The sequence below is a fragment of the Oncorhynchus mykiss genome, chromosome 31 (genome assembly GCF_013265735.2).
Source record: "Oncorhynchus mykiss isolate Arlee chromosome 31, USDA_OmykA_1.1, whole genome shotgun sequence".
Classification (NCBI taxonomy): domain Eukaryota; kingdom Metazoa; phylum Chordata; class Actinopteri; order Salmoniformes; family Salmonidae; genus Oncorhynchus; species Oncorhynchus mykiss.
In genome coordinates, this window is record NC_050571.1 from 19371909 (window position 1) to 19392676 (window position 20768).

Sequence of the window (20768 nt, forward strand, 5' to 3'; positions counted from 1 at the left end):
TTTTGAAAGAAAATCATATTTTTTGTCCATTAAAACAACATAAAATTGATCAGAAATACAGTGTAGACATTGTTAATGTTGTAAATGACTATTGTAGCTGGAATGGGCAGATTTTTTTATGGAATATCTACACACACAGGTCCATTATCAGCAACCATCACTCCTATGTTCCAATGGCACGTTGTGTTAGCTAATCCAAGTGTATAATTTTAAACGGCTAATTGATCATAAGAAAACCCTTTTGCAATTATGTTAGCACAGCTGAAACCGTTGTGCTAATTAAAGAAGCAATAAAACTGGCCTTCTTTAGACTAGTTGAGTATCTGAAGCATCAGCATTTGTGGGTTCAATTACAGGCTCAAAATGGCCAGAAATAAAGAACTTTCTTCTTAAACTTGTCAGTCTATTCTTGTTCTAAGAAATGAAGGCTATTCCATGTGAGAAATTGCCAAGAAACTGAAGATCTCATACAACGGTGTGTACTACTCCCTTCACAGAAAAGCTAAAACTGGCTCTAACCAGAATAGAAAGTGTGGGAGGCCCCAGTGAATAAATGAGCAAGAGGACAAGTACATTAGTGTCTAGTTTGAGAAACAGACATCTCACAAGTCCTCAACTGGTAGCTTCATTAAATAGAACCCGCAAAACACCAGTCTCAACTTCGACAGTGGCTGGCCTTCTAGGCAGAGTTCCACTGTCCAGTGTCTGTGTTCTTTTGCCCATCTTAATCTTTTATTGGCCAGTCTGAGATATGGATTTTTCTTTGCAACTCTGCCTAGAAGGCCAGCATCCCGAAGTCGCGTCTCCACAATCCTGTCTTGGAGATCTACAGACAATTCCTTCGACCTCATGGCTTGGTTTTTGCTCTGACGTGCACTGTCAAATGTGAGACCATATAGACAGATGTGCCTTTCCAAATCATGTCCAATCAATTGAATCTACCACAGGTGGACCCCAATCAAGTTGTAGAAACATCAAGGATGATCAATGTAAACAGGATGCACCTGAGCTCAATTGATTCTCATAGCAAAGGGTCTGAATACTTGGGTAAATAAGGTATTTGATTTTTTACAATTAGAAAATATGTTGGATTACTTATTTTCACATCATCATTATGATTATCATTAATAAGGCTGTCACATAAAAAGTCAAGGGTCTGAATACTTTCCTTAGGCACTGTATATATACACAGTACTAGTCATTTGGACACACCTACTCATTCAAGGGTTTTTCGTTTTACTATTTTCTACATTGTAGAATAATAGTGAAGACCTCGAAACTATGAAATAACACATATGGAATCATGTAGTAACCAAAAAAAGGGTTAAACAAATCAAAATATATTTTATATTTGAGATTCTTCCAAGTAGCCACTCTTTGCCTGGATGACAGCTTTGCATACTCTTGGCATTCTCTCATCAAGCTTCGTGAGGTATTCACCTGGAATGCATTTCAATTAACAGGTGTGCCTCGGCAAAAGTTGATTTGCGGAATTTATTTCCATCTTAACGTGTTTGAGCCAATCAGTTATGTTGTGACATGGTAGGGGTGGTATACAGAAGATGGTATTTTACCAAATAGGGCTAAATCCATATTATGGCAAGAACAGCTCAAGCTTAGAGAAATGACAGTCCACCATTACTTTTATACATGAAGGTCAGTCAATACAGAACATTTCCAGAACTTTAAAAGTTTCTTCAAGTGCAGTCGCAGAAACCATCAAGCGGTATGGTGAAACTGGCTCTCATGAGGACACCACAGGAAAGGAAGACCCAGAGTTACCTCTGCTGCAGAAGATAAGTTCATTAGAGTTACTAGTCTCAGAAATTGCAGCCCAAATAAATGCTCCAGAGTTCAAGTAACAGACACATCCCAACATCAACTGTTCAGAGACTGCGTGAATCAGGCCTTCATGGTCAAATTGCTGCAAAGAAACCACTACTAAAGGACACCAATACGAAGAGACTTGCTTGGGCCAATAAATACATGCAATGGACATTAGACCAGTGGAAATCTGAGGAGTCCAAATTTGAGATTTTTGGTTCCAACCAGTGTCTTTGTGAGACGCAGAGTAGGTGAACAGATGAACTCTGCATGTGTGGTTCCCACAGTGAAGTATGGTGGTGCGATGGTGCTTTGCTGGTGAGTCTGATTTATTCAGAATTCAAGGCACACTTAACAAGCATGTCTACCACAGTATTATACCAAAGAGTGATCACCAGACCTCAACCCAATTGAGATGGTTTGGGATGAGTTGGATCACAGTGTGAAGGAAAAGCAGCCAAGTGCTCAGCATATGTGGGAACTCCTTCAAGACTGTTGGAAAAACATTCCAGGTGAAGCTGGTTGAAAGAACGCAAAGCTGTCATAAAGGCAAAGGGTGGATACTTTGAAGAATATAAAATATATGTTATGACACTCAGTTTCTACATGATGCCATATGAGTTATTTCATAGTTGTGATGTCTTCCCTATTATTCTACAATGTAGAAAATAGTACAAATAAAGAAAAACCCTTGAATGAGTAGGTACATCCAAACTTTTGACAGGAATTGTAGATCTCAGGGTAGCATGAGTGCTCAACAATGCACTCTCCTACCTCGGGGTCTCTTCTCACAGTTTCTGTCACAAAGATACCTGAAACAATGCTTTCAATCAACATTTTTATTGAACCTTAAATTAACTTATCATTTATCTATCTCTATCCACACATACACAAAATTATTTACAATGGTGATGACCAAATTCAAGCAACACCCACCATTCAGACAGCCACCTACTCAGCAGCAATAATCAGATGCTTCTACTGGAGTTAGTGTTGGGTCTCCTGTGGCAACATGTAACTTTTTGGCCAACCAGACCAAATTCGCATAGAAATGTGGGTTATAGATCTATAATTCTACTTTAAAGCAAGTCTAATACCGCTTTTATCTGTTCTATGTTTAAGTTCTGTTTGAGTCTTACGTTCAGTTTTGTACACAAGCTTAAAAAAGCTGAAACAATATTTTTGGTTATGGAAAATATATTTCAATGGTTTAGATGTACAATGATTCTCTACACTATGCTAGCTTATTTTGTCATATAAACTGATATTAGGCTAACTATTAGAGTTTTAGCATATAGGAAATGGTGGCGCGATTTCTGCATAGAGCAACTTAAGTGCCATTCACATGAGCTATTGCCATCGACACAACATGTGACTTCTTAAGATAAAAATAAAAAGACCAAGTTGCTAAATTAAAATTATAAAATGTGGCATTTCATTAAAACAGTATCTGATCAAAAGGTAATATAGCTTCTGAGCTTAGTTTTTTCTTGGTTGTGGTCACTGGTGATGCAGATCCACAACGATCTGATTACTGTGAAATGAATGACCAGCAGTACGAGAATAGGTGGAATACGTTTGTTTTTTTAAATGTAGGTGAATGTCTGCTGGCATGAGAGTCATTGTAGAAGAAACATCGGTTGAATATGTTTGTAAACAAAAAGGTATGCTTGTCCAGTAGGGGGCAGTGATAGTCAGGTATGATTCAAAGTGTTGCAGGTTTGGAGAGGGTGAAACCAGTGGATGAGTCATGGGTGTTTGGCATCAGATGTATATGGGGTGGTATTGCCTGTGGGTCAGTTTCTTTCTGCAGGTTGGGCAAGTGTGGGATCTCGACAGTGAGTCGCGGAGGCACTGACTGCAGAAAAGGTGACCACATTTTGTGGAGACCACTAGTCTGCCACTTTCAATGATCTAGAGGAAGAGGAAAACAGAACCTTAGTTGAAGAGACAACTTCACATTCTGGTAGCTACACAGCAATTACAGAAACAGTTTGGCATAGTCACCTTCACACACACAATTAAGTATGCTTCTCTTACCTCAGCATAGGAGTCCATACACACTGGGCAGCTGACTGTACCTGGCGTAGACCTGTGGAGAACAGACCATCAGGATCTACCGCAACCCAAGGTCATGATTTCAGTGGTTACATGCCAATATTATGAGTGGATAAATGGATGAATGAGATTGATGCTTTTATGTGCCTCAACACAAATATTCTAATAAAATTGTTTAAAAAAAAATCATTTTTTTATATGTAATCTGATAAGATTATCATGTCAGAGAGGTTGTTAGTTAGTACCTGGCTCTACTGCTGGCCTGTAGAGAAGATAGAAGGTCAGCACTGAGGCTCCCATTGGCATCCCCCTCCTCATCACTGCTCAGCACGTAACTCTCACCGCCAAGTCCACGTCTGCCCTGAAGCCCTGATATATGCCATTTAGCAGATAAACATGCATTTTTCTAACAGAGTTTGTCTGATGTAGTGATGAATGATTACTTGAGGGTCAAAACATAGTTAATCTAAATCTTTGTGATTGAGGAAAACAATGAATTACCTTCATCGACAACCTGGTTTCCCCATTCGCAATCATGCAGTGGTGGAAAAGAAAATAGAAACATAAAATGTCAACATTTCAGTCTTTAAACAGTGACAAAAGCTTATTGTTATCAATACAATTAAAACAGCTAATGCATACATCATTATTTGCATAGAGAGAGCTCCCAAACTCACCACCACAGAATCAGTGTTGGTCAAGTCAACCACAGTTGACTCAGAACCTTCACATGTCAAGTCCACCACCTCCTCACCTGCACAGCCAAAAGAAGGGTTTGAAACCTATCCATAATCAACCAGAGAGAAAGGCATAAAGCCATTGGTACTCACTGCTAGTCCTACTGCTCTCCAGCACAGCAATGGTCTCAGCAGTGGCTGCTGCTGCACGAAGTGGCATAGTGGTGGTGACTCTGCTACTCTTGGCTGTGCGTCTGGAACTTGAGGGGGCTCCAGTCCTTCTCTTCCTCTGTGTCTGTGACAATGTACTGCTTTTTAGTAACCAGACCCCTTTGCTTAAGTGAAAATGAAACTGAAGGTTTTGGAGGGTTATCATGTGACAGGAATGTGGGCCTACAACAAACACTACACATTGCCTGCTACCGTAGGCTGAATGCTAGAACAGCCATTTACATGTTAAAAATGTTATGGGATGCATTTCCTCGTTTTTAACGTTAGGCCACTCTGGTAGGCCTACATTATGATCAAATAGACTCAGCGGGTATCAGCCTCAGTGTTCGCAGTAAACGCACACTGGGAGTTGCAAGGAATTTTCACAACGTTGCGCTCAGCAGAACTGACATTTTCTAAATTGTCTAAAAAAAACGAGGGATGTAAAGGTGAGAACTTACTGTACTGCTCATGTTGTGATGGGAAAGGTGTGGATGAAAATCGGTAAAATATAGTACACGCTGAAAATTCTACATCCGTTCCGACTCAAGCTCGAGACAAATTTAACAGTAATCTGTGGAAATAAAATAAACCAATGACGTTACAGAACAAGCAGTCAGTCATCTGTTGTTGTTGAAAAATAGAAACATTAACATTAGCTAGCTAATAAAACCAAACAGCACCACAATCCATCTCAGTCTCTGCTTAGAGAAATAAAACGTGAGTTTATATACTAGCTACGTGTATCCACAAACATAACTAACCAATTGTTGTGTGGTTTAGCTGCTGTGATAAAAAAAACAGCTGGTTAGCTAGCTAAGTTAATGAGGTTAGCTTGCATATTAGCTGGGTCTGAGCAGGGCAGCTCATCAAGAAGCGTAGGTTTATCCCGAGAACATGGTCATTAACACGGTTTATTAAGCATGACATGCGTCTAAACAACTAGCTAAAGTATCTGATTATCACAAATGCAGTGGATAATGAAAACATGGGCTATAGTAGCGAGAATTACATTTTTAGCTAACGAGCAAAGCCAGCTAATTTAGCTAACATGCTCCTATGCAAACTCTACCTCCTTGTAAAATAGGGTTTACAACCCGAGTCATCTTAACCTAACGTTAAACAAAAACATTCAACATTTGGGTGAGTGACTGGTAACAGCTAGATGTATTAAATTATAAATAATCCAGGTTTAAAATGGTACATACTTTTTTGAAAATCAACTTCCTCTCTCCTGCAGCCTACAACGGGAAACGCTTCTTCTTCTACTTTGGGGTTGGGTTGGCTGATCGCATCCACACGCCCCACCTTCATAGAATGAAAAAATGCACCAGCAGCCCCGGTGGGCAGAGCTGGGCACGTTGGACTGGGACTTTTAAGCTTGTCGTTTTACAATGGGTCCACAATGGTCATGTGTAACCTAGTTGAGATCAGTGTATTGCATTTAATTTCGTCTTTGAGTTAAGTATAAATATATTTCAGTAGTAAACAGGGAAACAACAACGAGTTCCAGGCAGTTCACAATAGAAAATACCAGAGGGGCATCGTTTACTAGGCTACCTAAATTATTGGGATCATCTGGTTACCACCAGTGTTTGGAATACATTGAGTTACTTGACAACACAGACCATGGGACGCCTTTTCTCACCTAAGGTGTATTTGTCAAAGGTCCGCGGTGGGTCTGTGTAAACTATACGATTATATTGGAGACAGGTTTATTGCGGTGAATGTCATCTGTTCTTTTACTCGTATAGCATTTCTAAGTAGAAGCCATATCAGCCAGGGAAAATAATTGTTCTCACTTTATAATAGAACATTCAGATGTTCTGCCTGACTGTGGCATTCTTTACCTGAATTTTTAGGATTTTCATGTAATCACAACAAAAATACTTATTTTGCTCAAATAGGGATAATTAATTTTAGAATATAACATTCCGTTTTCTGCCTGAATGTGGCGCTGTTTACCGTTATTTTCTGGATTGTCTAGTGAACAGAATAAAACCACTCATTTTACTCAGCTAGAGATTTAATGAAATTGTGTTTCTTTTAAAAGGTGGGCTGACCTGAATAATACATTAAGGGGAAAGTATCCAGAGGCTGATTATCGTTTGGCACATCTTTTTATTTACAATGCTGGCTGCCATGGTTAACACAAACACAGGACATTGAATGCTACCCGAATTGACTCAGTGAGGTCAAACAGGTGTGTGTGTGTGTTAGTCAGATTTTCCAGTGTCCATAGCAACACTATTGATTATTCTCTATCCCCAGTGCATGTGGTGTATTTGTATTTATTATGGATCCCCATTAGTTCCTGCCAAGGCAGCAGCTACTCTTCCCGGGGTCCAGCAAAATTAAGGCAGTTAAACAATTTAAAAAACATTACAATATATTCACAACACATTAAGTGTGTGCCCTCAGGCCCCTACTCTACTACCACATATCTACAACACAAAATCCATGTGTACATGTATGGTCAAATCACATTTTATTTGTCACATGCGCTGAATACAACAGGTGCAAACCTTACAGTGAAATGCTTACTTACAAGTCCTAACCAACAATGCAGTTTAAAAAATACCTTTAAAAAAGAAGAATAAGAAATCAAAGTAACAAATAATTAAAGAGCAGCAGTAAAATAACAATAGCGAGGCTATATGCAGAGGGTACCGGTGCAGAGTCAGTGTGCTGGGGCACCGGTTAGTCAAGGTAATATGTACATGTACTGTAGGTAGAGTTATTAAAGTGACTATGCATAGATAATAACAGAGAATAGAAGCAGTGTAAAAGAGGGGGGGGGGGGGGGGGGGGGGGGCAATGCAAATAGTATCTGGTCAAACACAACAATTTTTTCCGAAAAGTTTACTAAGGGTTGGTAACAGGCTGATTGGTCGGCTATTTGAGCCAGTAAAGGTGGGCTTTACTATTATGTAGCTGAATGGCTTTTTCTTCCCTCCAGGCCTGAGGGCACACACTTTCTAGTAGGCGTAAATTGAAGATATGGCAAATAGGAGTAACAATATTGTCCGCTATTATCCTCAGTAATTTTCCATCCAAGTTGTCAGACCCCGGTGGATTGTCATTGTTGATAGACAGCAATATTTATTTCACCTCTTCCACACTCACTTTACAGAATTCAAAATGACAATGCTTGTCTTTCATAATTTGGTCAGATATACTTGGATGTGTAGTGTCAGCGTTTATTGCTGGCATGTCATGCCTAAATTGGCTAATCTTGCCAATGAAACAATCATTAAAGTAGTTGGCAATATCAGTGGGTTTTGTGATGAATGAGCCATCTGATTCATTGAACGATGGAGATTTTTGCCTTTTTGCCCAAAATGTCATTTAAGGTGCTCCAAGGCTTTTTACTTTCATTCTTTATGTCATTTATCTTTGTTTCATAGTGTAGTTTCTTCTTCTTTTTATTCAGTTTAGTCACATGATTTCTCAACTTGCAGGATGTTTGCCAATCAGTTGGGCAGCCAGACTTATTTGCCATTCCTTTTGCCTCATCCCTCTCAACCATACCATTTATCAATCCACAAGGATTTAACCGAGATCTGTCAGGTTGGATGGGGAGCGTCGCTGCTCCTGAGTTCAATTTCGAGTCTCATAGCAAAGGGTCTGAATACTTATTTAAATAAGGTATTTCTGTTTTTAATTTTTTTGAATCTTACATTTTTTTTCTTATAACTGTTTTCGCTTTGTCATTATTTGGTATTATGTGTAGATTGATGAGGAAATGTATTTAATCCATTTTAAAACAAGGCGGTAACGTAACTAAATGTGAAAAACGGGAAAGGATCTGAATACATTCAGAATAAACTGTATATACAGAATAGGTTGTCATCCCGGGTGGCGCAGTGGTTAAGGGCGCCAGCTGTGCCATCAGAGTCCCTGGGTTCGCGCCCAGGCTCTGTCGTAACCGGCCGCGACCGGGAGGTCCATGGGGCGACGCACAATTGGCCTAGCGTCGCCCGGGTTAGGGAGGGCTTGACGCGCACCAGCGACTCCTGTGGCGGGCTGGGCTGGGCGCAGTGTGCGCTAACCAATTATTAGACAATCTTGTCTCATCACTGCAACTCCCCAATGGGCTCGGGAGAGGCGAAGATCGAGTCATGTGTCCTCGGAAACATGACCCGCCAAACCGCGCTTCTTAACACCCGCCTGCTTAACTCTGAAGCCAGCTGCACCAATGTGTTGGAGGAAACACTGTTCAACTGTTCAACTGACATCTGAAGTCAGCCTGCAGGCGCCTGGCCTGCCACAAGGAGTCGCTAGAGCACGATGAGACAAGTAAAGCCACCCGGCCAAAGCCTCCCCTAACCCGGACGATGCTGGACCAACTGTGAGCCACCCGGTCACGGCCAGGTTGTGACGCAGCCTGGGATCAAAGCTAGGTCTGTAGTGACGCCTCAAGCACTGCGATGCAGTGCCTTAGACAGATGTGCTGCTCGGGAGACCCCTTAATGTATTTTTCCTTTCAGCCAGGCCCACAAGACACAAATCTGTAGTTGAGTAAAATACGAAGATTTGTTCTGGTCACAAAATAATCCAGAGAATTATGGCAAACAGCGCCACATTCAGGCAGAAAACAGAATGTTATATTCTCAGCCAGGACCATCTTTTCAAAGAAAACGAATTATCTCTATTTGAGCCAAATAAGTATTTTGTTGTGATCACAAGAAATCCTAACAATTCAGGTAAAGAGTGCCACAGTCAGGCAGAAAATCTGAATGTTCTATCATAAAGTGAGAACAATTATTTTCCCTGGCTGATATGGCTGCTACTTAGAAATACTATAACAGTAAATTAACAGATGACATTCACCGCAATAAACTTGTCTCCAATATAATCACATAATTTATTTACACAGACCCACCACGGACCTTTGACAAATAAATATCCGTGTGAAAAGGCGTCCCATGGTCTGTTTTGTCAACAAACTCAATGTATTCCAAGACTTGTGGTAACCTATGATCCCTATAATTTAGATAGCCTAGTAAACGATGCCCCTCTGGTATGTTCTATTGAGAACTGTCTGGGACTAGTTGTTTTCCTGTTTACTACTCAAATATATTTGACTTATTAAGTAAAATATGAAATTAACTGCAATACACTGGTCTCAAATATATTAGCATAACTAGGCTACACAGATCCACGGCAGTCCCACTGTAAAATGAGAGGCTGTATTAAAACGTGTCCCAGTCCAACATGCCCAGCTCTGGGCTTCTTCCTTTCTTCTTTTTTCCCTTTTTTTCCCCTTCTTCTTCTTCGTTTTCTTCTTCTTCTTTTTCTTCTATGATATCATGGCGGTCCGCAAACAATCGTTTAAGTGCATGCCGCAACCTACTGTGCTGAATGTACGATCAATCGTGATCTGCCCAATTCTTTACTACCATGAACATAAAAAAAACAAATAAATCCCTACTAACTTGTACCACACCCTCCCCCTCACCTTCCCCCAAAACCCCTCCCTAACCCCTCCCCCAAACCCCCCCCCCACCCCCCCCCCCCCCCACCCCATTAAACTGTATCTATATCACGCTGAAACACTCCACCCTTAGGATTGTTCAGCATGTCAACAACCTTTTCAACAGTAACATCTGTTACCCCCAATATCTCTTTTGCTGTCTCCGCAATAACCTTCGACCCGAGTCGTATTGATAACCTTGAGCACAAGATTTCTGAACAGGCCTCGAAACCATGCCAGGACCATCAGAAGCACCAGCCCCGACAGTAGGTCCACTTACTACAGGTACATTTATGTAAGCTCCATCAGTCCGCACTGTAGTTCTTACCAATCTGTTTTACGGCTTCTGCACATGATCAATTATGACTGATCCTATTTCTCTGAGCCTCTCTAACCTCTCTCTGTACTCGAAATTCACCAAATGCAGCACTGTGTTCTCCCCCACAATTACAGCACGTAACCTTCACATTGCTCCCACAACCACCGTAATCATGTGTCCCTCCACACTTTTCTTTCCTTTACACTGAGCAGCTACATGTCCCATTCTTTGCCATTTAAAACACTGCAGTGCATATGGGACACATTCTCTAACATTGAAATTAAGGAATCCGTTCTGTTCTTTTTCCGGCAAGACTTTCTCAAACCTCTCCATCCCTGATAAGCTTTCACTTCTTTGATCCTCTTTCCTACTGATCAACCTTTTGGCCTCAATCACTCTGCCTCCCTTCACATTTTCTTTAATATCATCTATGAACATCTATGGATATATGGATATTTGGATAAGCACCAGGTACCTGCCTGGCTTTTAATCTTCTTCCCATTCAGTTTTTCCCATCTTCCCTTGCTGAGCGTGGCTACCACACAATATTAACAACCTACCATTTCCATCTACCATTTCCACCGCTTCACTGCTTTCTGTCTCATGATCTCTCTTCTTCCTACGTCTTTCCACTACTGACCATTCCGGTCCTTGACCCTCTTCCTCCCGCTCCATACCATCAGAACTGACACCCATATTGTTCTCATTCCAGCACAGCTGTTGCTTCACCAACTTTTCCTCCATTTCGCCCATTTAGTCCGCACTATCCGCCTCCATTTTCGACCTTCTCCCACGGCCGCCTGCTCCTTCTGCACCCCACTGGGGCTTCACGACTTCTTCTTTACGGTTTTTGGGCGAATCGCAACCAAATGACAGTTGCATACACCACCTACTGCACTGGAGTGTGAGGCCAGTCACAACCTATCTATACCTCTATATTCTCTTAACTAACCCAGAATTTCTAATTGAATAAAAACATTCCCTACAAACCTCACTACTCCCATCACCGCACCCATCCACTCACCATTCCTGTCCAACCTCTCTGACCCTGTCAAACAACCTCTACCATTCTACATCATACATTTCACAAAATAATAATAAATATTCAACCGTTTCCTCTACCAAACAGCCATTACACATTCCAGTACCATGCCCTAATCTCATCCTACACAACATAACTTCCTCCCTTCTGTTCCCATTATATGACATTATCTCCCATACAGATTTCCTAGTACTATATAAATGTCTGCCCTTACTACTTTCATCCCATTGTCGCTGCCAGAAATCTAACCCAACTCCACCTGTATATCCACAATATTATTTTTCTCAGCTCTTTTTGCTATTATATCTACTATATTATTTCCATTAACTCCTGTATGAGCCAGAATCCAACAGAACAACATTTTAATACCACATTTTTCTTGTTAAATATTGAATATTAAAACATACAATTTACCTGTAGTCAACATTTACATTACATTCAGTCAACTAACAGACTCCCATCCAGAGCGACCCACAGGAGCAATCAAGGTCAAGCGCCCCGCCCAAGGGTGTGTCGATAGATCTCCAACCTGAACCATTGACCTATCGGCCTCTGGCCCAAGCGCCTAACTGCCAGGCCAACAACCATCCAAGATCGCCCCCACAGTTCTCAGAGAAAAACAAAGGAAAACAACAATGCAAAAACAAAAGACATCATGGACAACAAAGGCCAACTGTATACGGTTGAGTGCATGTGTGGGACTATTTACATGCGTGTGTGTGTGTGTGTGTGTGTCCATGTGGTTGTGCATGTGTGCGTTTGAATACAGGTGTGTGTATATGCATGTTTACACGTGAACAAACACCTGCACGGCACTAAATGTAAGAGTGTTGCCCCTCAGTGTCATTCAAACATACTCTTTTTTTGTTTATTTTGACTTTTATCTTTCTGTCATTCTATCCTCTGTCCAGCAACTCCACTCCCACATGTCTCCAGTTCCCCATCCCAACCCTCAGCTTCCCTCAGCCCATATCACCTATCTCTGCTGGCCACCCTCTTCGAATTTCTACACGCCATATATCTGCAACAGTACCTTGATACAGATAACTTGAAACCCCATGATAAAGACCACTCCTCTACTGCTACAAAAGCACCTTGAGACAGATAACTTGAAACCCCATGATAAAGACCATTCATCTACTGCTACAACAGCACCTTGACACAGGTAACTTGAAACCTCATGATAAAGACCATTCCTCCACTGCTACAACAGCACCTTGCATTTTCTCTATTTCAAAAGGAATATTTCTTCCCCTTTTCCAAATGGCACCATCATCTGTATATAAGGCCGCCCTATGCCCTGTCCAATATCCCAAAAGATAATAATCAATCTTCAACGTGAATAAGATAGTTATAGCACTATCCTGTGGAGTTCCATTTTCCACCTTATATTCTCTTGATAACTCACCCTGACCTGGAAAGTTCAGTCAAACAAGAAATCCATTATCCAGGTGTACATTCTCCCACTAATACCCATTCCATTCAATTCAATCAGTAGACTTTCCTGCCACATTGTATCATATAGTTTTTCAATATCAAAATATACTATTGACATCACATCCTTCATTGCCAAAACTTTGGTCACCTCAATACTAACTTTAACCAATGCATCAAGGGGAGTCCTTCCTTTTCGGAATCCACTCTGGTATGGACTTAATAGACCCCTATGTTCCAGATAACACATCAATCTGCCTACAAACAACTGTTCCATTAGTTTACAGAGATTTACTGTAAGTGCATTAGGTCTTTAACTAGCAGGACTGGATGGGTCTTTACCAGGCTTCACAAAAGGCAAAACGACAGCATGTTTCCATCCTGATGGTAGCACTCCTCTTCTCCATATTTTCTTAAATTAACTCGATCTTTCCCAAAACTTCTGTAGGCAGATGTTTAAACATAATGTAGCATAATCGATCTTCACCTGGAGCAGTGCAACCACACCCCTCCAAGGCCCTCGTTATTTCAAACGTGGTTAATTAAGCATTCAGTGACTCTCCACAATCACACTTCTTACGGTATACACCTTCATGCATTCTTAGCTTTTCTTCCTTACATCTTTTACATTCATCACTTAGATTGTCAACTTTATGCACTGCTGCAAAAGCTCTTCCTAGAGCACCTGCTTATTCTTTGTTTGAAACAGACATAACATTTTCCTCAGCCAACACGGTATCTGTACTGTCTTTCCTTTCCCCATCATTCTCTTTAACATTTTCCACACATCCCCCAGTTGTTTCCCTTCCTAAAAGCATTATCACAATTGATGGCCTTAGTACATGCTTCAGTCCACCAAGGAACTATCTTTAGTCTACCATTCCCCCCTCTTATTGGAATAGCCAATAAGGCAGCATCCAATATGACTGAATTGACAGATGCAGCACAGTCTTCTACCGACCTTTCCATTGACAATTTATGACCCTCTTTTTCACACAAAGTGTAAAAAAAGTTCTGAGTTTGCTTTGTTAAAGCACCCATTTGAAACCAGTTCCCTTTTCTGAAACATACGTCAAGATCTACTGTATGTTGCACATGACCAGTGGCGACCAGTCATTCAGGGCAGATGGGGCAGTGAAAAGCTCTTACAATATTCGATCATTATATTTCTCAAAAACAGGTTATAGCTACATGTGCACCACCAAGTCAGAAGAGTAGGCGAAATTAAGAGGTGAAAATAGACAACATTATTAGGCTGAGACATATGGTCTACTAACAGCGTAAATTAATCGAAATGATGGATTGCCTCTTATCGGCTTGTCGTCCCCTTATGCCATAGTTTGTACATCTCAAATGTCAGTATAAACCAAATTTGTTTAAGCAAGTGAGCCATATCAGCTATGTTTTTTTTTAAAGGCAGTAAATGAGGCTGAATGAACTGGTAGGTGTTGGGACTCTGCTGTAGGGACAGTTTTATGTAGGCCCTAACAGTTTGTGGGCACCGTTTGTCACCGTTATAGTGCAATTAATGTATTGTTTAGTATTGAGTAGTGGCTTTGCTGGCATGCAGCCCACTCTTCTTTTTTTTGTTGCCCCACCAAGATTTAGATGCTAAAATAGCCACTGTAAGTTATGTTTTTTTTTAAAGGCAGTAAATGAGGCTGAATGAATTGATTCGCTGCCAGACAAAGCTCTGCTGATAGCCAGGTGTAGCAGTGGTAAGATGTTGGGACTCTGCTGTTGGGGAAGCTTTATGTAGGTCATAACAGTTTGTGGGCACCATTTGTCACCGTTATAGTGCAGTTTATGTATTGTTTAGTGTAGTGTAGTGGCTTTGCTGGCATGCATCCCATATTCTTTTGTTTGTTTGCCCCACCAAGATTTACGTGCTAAAATCACCATTGCACATTACTGGGAAATTATCACTACCTATTGTGGATTCTATCTTCACATCCCACTCACATATACCAGCAATGGAGGACACCAGCAATGGAGGACATGACGATGTACCTCTCATTCAATCTTCAACAACTGAACTATTGGAATGTGTGGTATTGCTGCCCCACAAGCTGTTATGCGCATAGGCATTTCCACAACATATCTCCTTATCACTTGAACTGGATTTCGTAACTGTGTCTAATTCAGATACAGAAATGGGTTTACAAGGATTATAGTAATTCAACTATGTGATATTACCCCCTTCTCTACACATCTCCACTTCCCCACATTCATGCTCTTTGAAACCATGTATCACTCTATCTGCTACACCTTATTTGATAAATGTAGCACACCCACCACCCGGACCCTCTATTCCATCACCTCTCACAGAAATAAACCCAGGTACAATATAATCCAACTGAGGATTAAACCATGTTTCTTGTATACACACCACATCCAGTAAAACATCTAAGCCATGTATAAACTTCTTCAATTCTTGTCCATTGGCTATCAACTCCCGGTATGGGAGTGGCTTTTTGGGCTCCCGAGTGGCGCAGCGGTCTAAGGCACTGCATCTCAGTGCAAGAAGCGTCACTACAGTCCCTGGTTCAAATCCAGGCTGAATCACATCCCGCCGTGAATGGGAGTTTCATAGGGCAGCTCATAATTGGCCCAGCGTCGTCCAGGTTTGGACGGGGTAGGCCGTCATTGTAAATTGTATTTATATTTTTTATTTTATTTCACCTTAATTTAACCAGGTAGGCTAGTTGAGAACAAGTTCTCATTTACAACTACGACCTGGCCAAGATAAAGCAAAGCACTGTGACACAGACAACAATACAGAGTTACACATGGAATAACATAGAATAAACAATAAACAAGCCAATAACACAATAAACAAGTCAATGACACAGTAGGAAAACATAGTCTATATACAGTGTTTGCAAAAAGCATGAGGTAGGCAATAAATAGGCCATAGTAGCGAAGAATTACAATTTAGCAGATTAACACTGGAATGATAAATGAGCAGATGATGATGTGCAAGTAGAGATACTGGTGTGCAAAAGAGCAGAAAAGTACATAAAAACATCATGGGGATGAGGTAGGTAGATTGGGTGGGATATTTACAGATGGACTATGTACAGCTGCAGCGATCGGTACGCTGCTCAGATAGCTGATGTTTAAAGTTGGTGAGGGAAGTATACGTCTCCAGCTGAGCGATTTTTAGCAATTCGTTCCAGTCACTGGCAGCAGGGAACTGGAAGGAAAGGCGGCCAAATGAGGTGTTGGCTTTAGGGATGATCAGTGAGGTATACCTGTTGGAACGTGTGCTATGGGTGGGTGTTGTTATTGTGACCAGTGAGCTGACATAAGGCGGAGCTTTACCTAGCATAGACTTATATGTACCGAGGGCCAGCCAACTAGAGCATACAGGTCACAGTGGTGGGTGGTATAAGGTGATTTGGTGACAAAACGGATGGCACTGTGATAGAGTGCATCTAGGTTGCTGAGTAGAGTATTGGAAGCTATTTTGTAGAATGACATCGCCGAAGTCGAGGATCAGTAGGATAGTCAGTTTTACTAGGGTACGTTTGGCGGCGTGAGTGAAGGAGGCTTTATTGCGAAATGGAAAGACGATTCTAGATTTGAGGAGAGGGACGGAAGCAATACTGTGACACATAGGCCTGGAAAGTATGACAGAACTTTGCAGGTTATCTCTGCAGTAGATTGCAACTCCTCCCCCGTTGGCAGTTCTATCTTGACGGAAAATGTTGTAGTTGGGTATGGAAATCTCCAAATTTTTGGTGGCCTTCCTAAGCCAGGATTCAGACACGGCAAGGACATCGGGGTTGGCGGAGTGTGCTAAAGCAGTGAGTAAAACAAACTTAGGGAGGAGGCTTCTGATGTTAACATGCAATGCTTTTTTGATCACAGAATTCAACAAATGAGGGTGCCTGGGGACACGCAGGGCCTGGGTTTACCTCCACATCACCCGAGGAACAGAGGAGGAGTAGGATGAGGGTACGGCTAAAGGTTTTCAAAACTGGTCGTCTAGAGCATTGGGGACAAAGAATAAAAGGAGCAGATTTCTGGGTGTGGTAGAATAGATTTAGGGCATAATGTGCAGACAGGGGTATGGTGGGGTGCGGGTAGAGCGGAGGTAAGACCAGGCACTGAGTGATGATAAGAGAGGTTGCATCTCTGGACATGCTGGTTATAATGGGTGAGGTCACCGCATGTGTGGGAGGTGGGACAAAGGAGGTATCAGAGGTATGATGAGTGGAACTAGGGGCCCCATTGTAAACTAAAACAATGATAACTAACCTAAACGACAGTATACAAGGAATATTGAGACATATAGAGACATAAATAGAGACATAAAGCGAGGCATAAAACAATCACAGGTGTTCATTGTGAGAGCTAGATAAGACAACAACGGGTAAGACAAGAACAGCTAATCAGCTAAGACAACAACAACAGGTAAAATGGTGTCGGTTAACTACACCCAGAGCCTGAGTTCGCGGCTGGGGCCGACAGATAAACAAAAATAAACAGAATGGAGTACCGTGATTAATGGACAGTCCAGCAGGCATCAGCTATGTAGCCAAGTGATCATAGGGTCCAGGGGACAGCAATTGTAGTGGAGAAACAGTCCGATACTGGTAGGCTGGCAGGTATTATCCAGGCTAAAAAAAGGGGTGGTATCCGTGCAGAAGGTAAAGGCCGCTAGCAGTGGCTAACAATGACTAAATAGCGTGTGGCTAATTAGCTGGTTAGCTGCTGATGGCTAGCTTCTGATGGCTAGGTGGTTCTGGCTATAAGGTCTAAAAAAATAAAATAAAAAAATAGTGGTTCCATATCACATTGGGTGAGGCAGGTTACCGGAAGGTATAATTGATTTAAAATGGAAAAGAATTTGAAATTAAATTGAAATATATACAAAAAAAGGACGAAAAATACAGAAGTACACGAGAGGACGAACAAAACACATCTGCACTGCTACCCCATCTTGGAATGTATGATCATTTATGTACAAGCATTAATGCTTGCATATCACATTAACAATCGGCTGAGGTTCCACTGGCGTCCTCGGCGCGGCCACTATCTGCCGATATGTTGTATCTGGAGTATTTTGAAAACTAGGTTCATTATTCACTTTCCGAACATCCTCATAGGATACATTGTTAGTAAATGTGTACCTCTGCGCTTCCATGGCTTTGAGTTGTACCTCACATCCTCCATATACTGTATGTTCTCTGTCGCAGTTACAACATTTAACTTTAGCATCAGTCCCACATTTCCCATACTAGTGATCCCCAACACTCTTTGCACATCTCATTTGACCTTTGCACACATTAGCAACATGCCTCATCCGATGGCACTTAAAGCACAGAAGTAAAAGTGGTACGTACTCTTAAACTTTTTCAGCCTGGGACGCAAATTAGAAATGTTTTTCCTGGGACTCAAGCTTAGGAAAATACGCAACTATACGTTCACTACTGTTCAAACGTTTGGGGCCACTTAGAAATGTCCTTGTTTTTGAAAGAAAATCACATTTTTTGTCTATTAAAATAACATTAAATTGATCAGAAATACAGTGTAGACATTGTTAATGTTGTAAATGACTATTGTAGCTGGAAACGGCAGATTATTAATGGAATGTCTAAATAGGTGCACAGAGGCCCATTATCAGCAACCATCACTCATGTTCCAATGGCACTTTGTATTAGCTAATCCAAGTGTATAATTTTAAAAGGCTAATTGATCATTATCAAACCCTTTTGCAATTATGTTAGCACAGCTGAAAACTGTTGTCCTGATTAAAGAAGCAATAAAACTGTCCTTCTTTAGACTAGTTGAGTATCTGGAGCATCAGCATTTGTGGTTTCAATTATAGGCTCAAAATGGCCAGAAGCAAAGAACTTCCTTCTGAAACTCATCAGTCTATTCTTGTTCTGAGAAATGAAGGCTATTCCATGCGAGAAATTGCCAAGAAACTGAAGATATTTTACAACACTGTGTACTACTCCCTTCACAGAACAGCTTGAACTGGCTCTAACCAGAATAGGAAGAGTGTGAGGCCCCACTGAATAACTGAGCAAGAGGACAAGTACATTAGAGTGTCTAGTTTGAGAAACAGACACGTCACACGTCCTCAACTGGCATCTTCATTAAATAGTACCCACAAAACACCAGCCTCAACGTCAACAGTGAAGAATACAATACATATTTTAAATTCTGAACTAGAATAAACTGATTGATCACACCTCACAGATGTAGACCAGAAAATACACACACACACACAGTCATAATGAGAGGTGTGTGTCTGGTTGAAGTTTTCAACAAGCATGTCTATTCTGGGCTCAGTTTTTAACAGTGCAACACTGAGGTCATACTCAGCATTGACACTGTTTCTGTACTTGTTTTTTTTTAAAGTAATGTCAGAGTTGAGAACCCTGAATCATATAGTTATGTGGTGCCAAACTGGATCAGAATATCGACTGCTTTCTCAGTCAGGCAGGAGACCGCTTCCTGCTGTAGATGAGCAACCCAGAACTGTATGAGTGTGTTTGCCTCAAAAAGCATCTTGCTTAAATCAGTTTATTCCAGTTCAGAATACAAATTATTACATGTTTTTAACAGCAACAGTTCCAACCTAGACTAGTTTCAACAATAATTTCTACAGTAAGATGTACAGTAGGCCTGATCATTTAAAAAAAATCTTCATCTGTACTGTTATAAACGCTTTGGTACACCAGAAGTACATTCATTTCCAATGGAAAGCTGCGTTTGCCTTGCAGCATTGCGTTGCAGAGGCAGTTGCAGTGCGTTCTGTGTGGTGCATACGTTCCATTTATCGAACATATGCATCAAATTGTATGAGTAGACTTGACAGAAAGTAGCAACATGTGAATGTCGAATTTTTGTTGCACACATATCCAGTAAATAAATGTGAGATTAAATAATAAAAACAGTTTGATTGCATAGTTTCTTTACATATTTGTATGAATGTATTTGCCAAGTAGCATACATATTATTTACTCGATGACATCTGAACATGTATTGTGAGAGCCTATAATATAATTTCCCCCCAAAATGCATAGTTTTGGAGCAACATGCAATAATAAATAGTCAAGATAGCAGAGAGTAGGCTCTTTCAACAATGAGACCAATGTTGAGGAAGGTGGTTTTGATCTCGCAGTTGGACTGGGACCAGCCCCGCCGAAAGCGTGGGTCTAGAGATGGTTGAAGTCCCGAAAGCATGCAGGGGAGTTCCACTGTCACATTCAAGAGCTTCAACTATTTCGAGAAGAATTTCGAAGTTACTTTCGTCTGAACCGAAGCGAGTTCGATCACCTGCTCAAGATGGTTGGAGCCAGGATCGCCCGGATGGATACCAACTACCGGGAGTCCATTAGCCCAGATGAACGCCTGGCGATTTGTCTCCGGTAAGCTAAATTCTAGTGAATTTGTAAAGCTTTTGATACCGTAATTGATTGATATTAGATATATTTTATGTGCAACCTAGCTAGCTAAAAGGCTCTCTAGTTAATAGCCCTTATGTGACATGAGATGTACTTTTACACAATGTTCATTAGGACTATAACTTTTCCCAAAGTTGATTTAAAATGTTTTTTTAACGATGCAATGTTACCAACTGAAAAGAAAGTTGGGGTGCCCTCTATTCTGATGGAGGTAGGCTAGTCTTCTCCAGGACCACTTGTTGTTCATTCATTAAATTCTTCTTGGAATCACTTACACGCTGTGAAAAATGGTTCCAAACGTGTC

The 20768-nt window shown here is 41.1% G+C and overlaps 1 protein-coding gene across 2 annotated transcripts; it reads right to left on the bottom strand.

Annotated features, from left to right (window-relative positions):
- Positions 1-2648: 2648 nt before the first annotated feature.
- Positions 2649-6129, bottom strand: rnf4 (ring finger protein 4). Of its 2 annotated transcripts, none has more exons than XM_021583559.2 (8): positions 5978-6129; positions 5231-5343; positions 4713-4854; positions 4560-4636; positions 4384-4396; positions 4128-4251; positions 3865-3916; positions 2649-3738 (listed from the first exon to the last, which is right to left on the bottom strand). In XM_021583559.2, the coding sequence occupies exons 2-8, from the start codon at positions 5240-5242 to the stop codon at positions 3589-3591; spliced, it is 570 nt and encodes a 189-aa protein (XP_021439234.2). In that variant the 5' UTR covers positions 5243-5343; positions 5978-6129; the 3' UTR covers positions 2649-3588. The 2 variants fall into 2 exon arrangements, with proteins under 2 accessions (XP_021439234.2, XP_036826021.1); XM_036970126.1 differs by lacking the exon at positions 5978-6129 and adding an exon at positions 5534-5792.
- Positions 6130-20768: the final 14639 nt, after the last annotated feature.

Excerpts from the sequence above, each read along its gene's own strand:
- rnf4 (XM_021583559.2), bottom strand. Across the intron at positions 3,917-4,127 it reads CAGGCCAGCAGTAGAGCCAG|GTCTACGCCAGGTACAGTCA; the intron begins GTACTAACTAAC and ends TGTTCTCCACAG. Across the intron at positions 3,739-3,864 it reads GTATGGACTCCTATGCTGAG|ATCATTGAAAGTGGCAGACT; the intron begins GTAAGAGAAGCA and ends CTCTTCCTCTAG.